The 6,562-nt window shown below is 31.0% G+C and overlaps 1 protein-coding gene across 1 annotated transcript in view; it reads right to left on the bottom strand.

Annotated features, from left to right (window-relative positions):
* Positions 5,326-6,562, bottom strand: part of LOC107631744 (E3 ubiquitin-protein ligase At1g12760) — a gene marked incomplete in the record, with an annotated part of 4,954 nt that continues 3,717 nt past the window's right edge. Inside the window, 2 exon segments of the mRNA XM_016335287.2 lie at positions 5,326-6,201; positions 6,543-6,562. Coding sequence (XP_016190773.1) covers positions 6,028-6,201; positions 6,543-6,562 — 194 coding nt within the window.

Raw genomic sequence — 6,562 nt, 5'->3', positions numbered from 1 at the left:
ATATTTTAAAATATTAATTATTTAGTCCAAATCTTATAAAATTTTTATTATTTCATAACTACTAGCGTTATAATTTAAAGGTTTAATTATTCTGCTGGTCTCTATAGTTTTACAAAATTTTCAATTTTGTCTCTATACTTTTTTTTCTTTTAATTGAGTCCTTCTACCAATTTTTTTTAATTGAGTCCCTATATTTTTTTTTCCTTTTATTTAGGTTTCTGTACAAATTCTTTTTTTTAGTTGGGTCCCTATAAAATTAAACAAATTACTACTAAGAGGGATTTAATTGAAAAAAAAATTTAGTGCAGGACCCAATTAAAAAGAAAAAAATATAGGGACCTAATTGAAAATTTCATGGAACTATAGGGACCAATAGAGTAATTAAACATAATTTAAATAGAATAAATAACTCAATAATTATGGAATTAAGAAAAATCTTCATTTTAATTATCAAAACTTGATTTAATTATTTTCAATGAAATAATTTCTAAAAATAAAATTTTTAATAATAAGTAAATTTGAAATCAGCTTATAATAAGATTTTTCAAAAGTTCTTGATCTTACACATTTATTCGCTATTCTTCTAAAAGTGATGAGTCACTACATAATTATCTTTCTGTTATAATTTTGAAATCTTTTGTGGATTTGATATCTACAATTGATTTGGTAATAGATAACCTGTACAAAAATTCTCTTGTATATATTAGTATTTCAATCATTTGAATAACATTGAGAAAGAATACAATATATTTTTGAGTCATTTTCTTTTAGTATTTTTGACTAAGACTGAGATATATTTTGTCCTTTTAGAGAAAATGGTACGAATACCTACAAAAAGCACTCTAACACTCAAGTTAGCTTATAGAATATTTTATCAAAGATTGCTTAGAAATGAAATTCATAACATAACTCATACATGTTTTAAAACCTCTTTTATAATAGACAAACTTACCATTTGTAGAATCTTCAATTGCTATTGTAAGGAATAAAGACTGCAATGAAGAAAATGAGTTGCTTTTATATGTTGGTGATTTATTAATGTAAAGAAATCATTTTTGATGAGTTATTTGTCTAAAAGATTATATTGTTCATGCAAAGGATTGTGTATTTGGAAATTGTAATTGTTATACCACCAAAAGAGAATCACAATGTACCACAAGATGAGAGATATTGAAATCATGAGAAAAGAAAATTGCATGGATTGTTCACATTCAAGACCATTATTGCCTTCAATATAATGTCAGCACCATAATCTTGCCGATTAAAGGCACCATCAATGTGTAACATCCAAGTCAGTTCAACAACTTCTAAAGATGACTCGGTAAACTTGGCAACAAAATTAGCAAGAAATTAGAATTACATGGTATCTTGAGATTGATAAAGAGTATCAAATTTAGAAATCTACATAGATCATTTAATAATTTGGCTGACAAGTTTAGGAAAAGTTAAAATCTGCAAAGGATGCTCAGTGTGCAAAATGATAATATGACTTTGAACATAGTGTCTTAACTGCTGAACAATTATATCCAAAGTAAAAGCAAGTTTCTCCAACTTAAGGCACCTTATTAATTCAACATCATGCAGGGATTTACTAACAAAGTACATTGGAAATCGATGACAGTTGTCTTTAGTAGCCAGAACCAAATTGATAGCATTTTGAGATACCAATAAATATAAACAAAGAAGTTGTCCCGGAATTGACCAGTGAAGAATAGAAGTGCAGAGAAATGACTTGAGTTCTTGAAATGCCATTTTACAATCTGAATTCCAAGAGAATTGTAGGTTTTTCCTTAATGCTTGGAAGAAGTGTTATGAGCTACTCGAGATAAAAATCGGGATAAGGCAGCAACTCGACCTAGGATATGTTGTACTTCCTTAACAGAGCTCACACTCTTCGTGTCAAAAATAGCGTGATGCTTATCTGGATTAGTTTCAATGCATGAGAAGTAATCACGAAACCAAGAAATTTTTTCCCTTGAACATAAGTCACATTTCTCCTAATTAAGTCACATATTGAAATGCCACAATCGAGAAAAGATTTTGGTCAAGTTGGAGTGATGATCACCAGCAACTAGGGTTTTAGCCATCATACCATCAACATAAACTTCTAAATTATGGCCAATTTGATGCTCGAATACTTTGGTGTACCTACATTTTTAAGACCAAAAGAGATAACCTTATAAAAAAATTTATCATATCCAATTATAAAAGCAATTTTTTCTTGGTCATCTGGATGTTTAAGTATCTATTGCCAGAGTCAGTACCCATAAAACTAAAAATAGCAAACCAGAAGCATTATCAACTAATTTATCAATATATAGTAAAGATACGCATCTTTAGGACAAACTTTATTCAAATAAGTGAAATCCACACACATTTGTGACTTTTTTGAACTTTTTTCACCATGACCACATTGGCTAACCAGGTAGTGAAGCAGATTTCATGAATAAACATGATTACTAATAACTTTTGTGTTTTTCCCTAGGGATATGCTTGCTTTTTCTTAGTATCAGTAACTTTTTTTTTGTGCAACATGACAAATGGAGAGGTTAATATAAAGCTTATTATAAATGATGTTCGGATCCACACTTGACATATTTGCTGAAGTCCAAGCAAAGAGGTCAATATTCTACCAAAGAAGCTGGATAAGTTGATCTCTATGACCTACAAACAAAGCATTTCCTATATAAGTGTACTTCTCATAATTATCTATAAGAGTTACCTTGTCCAAATAATCCATCGAGGCAAGTCAATCTTGGAAATTGGGCTGAGGATCCAACTCAATAAGCATCAGTAAAGCATTCAAGTTGTAAACTGCATGCACTCTAGGTATCTTAGAAGAAGCAGAAGGTTCATGTGTAATAGGAAGACGAAGACTAGCATTATAGTACTACTTGGCTTGTATATGATCGACATGGACAATAGCAATGAGGTTAACATCAAGTGCTAATTTGACACTCAGGTGCAAGGTAGACATGATAGCTCCAAATGCATTCAAGGTCGGTCATTCAACAATGATGTTGTATGGATTTAGACAATTGACTACCGAAAATTGTACACCAGTAGTGTTGGCCTCAGGAAGAGTTCTAATAAATTTTTTTATACAACTAGGTATAACCAAGAATACTGACACGTTCATCGGAGATCCCAACAAGTTCCCCAGCAATTGGATGTGATGTAAAATCAGGCAATTGTATCTTTTTGAATGTAGAGTGAAAAAGAAAAAAACCGAATCAAAATATGTAGGCAAAGCAAAAAACCAAAGTAAAGTAGGATCTTTCAAAAATCAGGAAAAGCACAACAAAAAAGAACTGTTTCAATTATTTTGTCCCACGATAAGTGCCAAAATGTTCTTGCATGTTGTATACGTGGACAAGAATACATAGAGCTAGTAATATGCAAAGAGAATTTAATGGCCTAAAAAATTTGATCTTAAAGGAAAATGCTTGCTTTTTATGTTCATTGTTGTTCTCATCAACTTCTATTAACACTTATAGTTGTTGCCAAGAAACAAGTTGAAATTGTATTGCTTTTTTTACTTACTAATTTATACAATATTGTTGAAGCTTCTAAGAAATGTAAAGACATGCTTCATGAAATTCAATACAAAACACCATTGTTGCATTATAAATTGGAAACACTTCTAGTGGTCGTGACTTAAATCAAGAAACAATATTTAAAAGGGCAGGTGATACCAAATGTGGCTTACATTATAATGCAATACTTAGCTTAATTTCTATATTTTTGTTTAGTGGTAGATGTTCTTAAAGTTATTGAGGAAGATGGAAAAAACCCATAAAAAAGAGTTGAAGATATCATATTTCATATTTTTAATTTGTATTCAATTTATATTTGATGATGAAAAATATATTGGAGGTTATTAATAAGTTGTTTCAAAGTATACAAAGAAGTGATCAATACATTGTAAATGTTATGACATTAGTTAAAATGTCCAAACAACGGTTGCAAAGTATAAGAAATGATGATTGGCATCTTTTGTGATAGTCACAATATTCATGTTCTAAATATGGATATATTTGTAACACAAGAAAGATCAAAGTGCAAAATCCAAAAAGTGTCAAACTTACACTACATTCAAGTTGAGATATTTTATCAAATAGTTGATAAACAACAAGAGTTTAACAACCGTCTTACAATAATAAATATTGAGTTACTTCTTTATATAACTTGTTTAAATTCAAGTGCTTCATTTTCTGCTTTTGATAAGAAGTTAATTCCTTTAATTGAATTTTATCTACACCGAATTTTTTTTTCTACTCGACTTTTAGCACTTGATAGTCAACGAGAGAATTTGATATTAAGTATATGATATGATAATCAATTCTCAAATATAACTGGGATTAGTTTACTATCTCAAAAGTTGGTTGAAATAAAAAAATATATTATTTATTCATTGATGTTTCTCCGATTGAAATTAGTTTTGATTTTGTATGTAATAATGACATCAATTGAAAAAACATTTCCTGCTATAAATATCGACTTTATAATTGGATGAGAAATGAGTAGTTAAACGACTGCTTAGTGACGCATATGAAAAGAGAGTCATTTAATAATGTTAACAAAATAATTATTTAAAATTTTCAAAATATAAAAACTAAAAGATTTGAAGATGTGAAGATACTTGGTGACTAGTATTTTTTTTTTTTCCTTTCCGGTGTTATGAAAGTTAACGTATATTGTTATTTTGATTTAGGATTAATATATTTTTTACGTTAACGTGTATTTTTTAAACTCAATACAAACTTTTCGAGTCCGACTTTAGCTACATGTTACCGAGATCTTGATGGCAATGCTAAAGTAACCTTGGATGAGAGTGAGGAACACTAACTACTATTAGGTGGATACTACAATGAAGATTTTATAATTGTCTTCATATGAATATATTATTTATTTTTTGATCCTTGGATGATGGATTGTATGGTTAGATTTTGATATTTATAAAAGTGTTGTTTTTGTTTAAAGTGTAGCTAAATAAATAAACCACACTTTTAACCAAAGTATCTTCATGAGAAGATATTTTTGCCATCTTCATTGTAGTATCCACCTTACTATTAATTAGGAATGAGAAGCGTGTTGCTGTCGGTAGTAAGTACGAATAAAACTTGAGAGGGTTTGTCCAGTCAGCCTATATATCTAGACATTCGTAAAGAATATAAAAATTTGAAGAATTAGAATTTTATTTAAATTTATTTTTTGCATCTAATAATATTAAAGGTTTTTAATATTTTAACCTATCTCTCTTCAGAAATTTCACTATGGGGCTGAAAGATGAGAACACAACACAATGACAAGAGCATTTCCTTTGCAATATCCACAATTAAATTATCGATCATATGAAAGCCCAACTACATTGAACTAAGTCCAATGTTCATCGGACATAGATCCCTTGGGTGGAATTCATTTGGAATGTATGAAACTCCCATCACGCCACCAAACTTCAGAATCAGATGTATCTCATGCATACAAATCCTTCAACCTTGTAGCTGCCAGCTTTGATGCTCTTCCTGGGATTCGGCGTGCAGCCACTCATTGATTTGAGTCTCATACTGCATTTATCAGCATTCAGCAACCTATCTAACTATTGGCAGATAGCTAACAACTGTCTGTAACAAACTAAGCTTTCATTTCAATTTAAGAAACTCGCTAACAGAGACGCACATGGAGGCAGGTTGGATGATGATGATGAACATAATGCCACCATCCATGGCCGCTTACAGACTTGACAATAATAATGATGTCGAAAGAAAAAATGACAACCAAATTGCCTCCATGTAATTTATTGCCAGGCATACAATGAACAAAGCTGATATACACAAGCAATTAGAAGCTACTATAAGGAAGAATATTTTAAATAACTATCACTAGAAGATGCACAAGCACACAGCAGCAGCAGCAGCAGTAGCAGCAACTGTGTATGTATATATTAGCATACCGTGCCTATTATACTGCAACCCAAAGGCCTATGCAAATTCTCCAAATAGCTTCTAGAAACTTCTCCGACATGTTCTACACTTCCTCTTGAGCACTTCTGCTACTTTTTAGGATATTATACTTGCAGAGGGGGCAGGTAGCATTAATGTATAGCCATTTGTCCACACAAGCACAGTGAAAATGGTGACCACAGGGAAGTTGTCTTAGATCAACACCATCCTCATATGCAGAAAGGCAGATGCAACATTCCTAGAGTTCAGCACCAAATCAAGAGTGAGGAAATACTTCGTATTAGGAAGATAAACAGATTGAAACCAGTTTCTTCAAAACAAGATAATACCAAATTTAACTTGACCGTTCATGAATCATTGTGTCAATTCTTATTGTAGTAAAATTTTCCAGATACTATTAACAAAAGCCCGCAAAGAGATGCAAGGTTAAGTGCAAACAACCAAAATATATACATATTGCATCCTCCTGCGTAAGAATGTGTTCCGGAACAACTCCATCGTCCAGATAACAAAATGACAAGATCACTGCATCAAGATATAAGAAGTTGTGCTTACACATAGCAAAAAAGTACTACATACCGCATCCTCGTCAGAAAGAA

Source organism: Arachis ipaensis, chromosome B01 (genome assembly GCF_000816755.2).
Source record: "Arachis ipaensis cultivar K30076 chromosome B01, Araip1.1, whole genome shotgun sequence".
NCBI classification, from domain to species: Eukaryota; Viridiplantae; Streptophyta; class Magnoliopsida; order Fabales; family Fabaceae; genus Arachis; species Arachis ipaensis.
The sequence above is the reverse complement of the archived record's forward strand: the minus strand, read 5'-3'. Positions and strand labels throughout refer to the sequence as shown.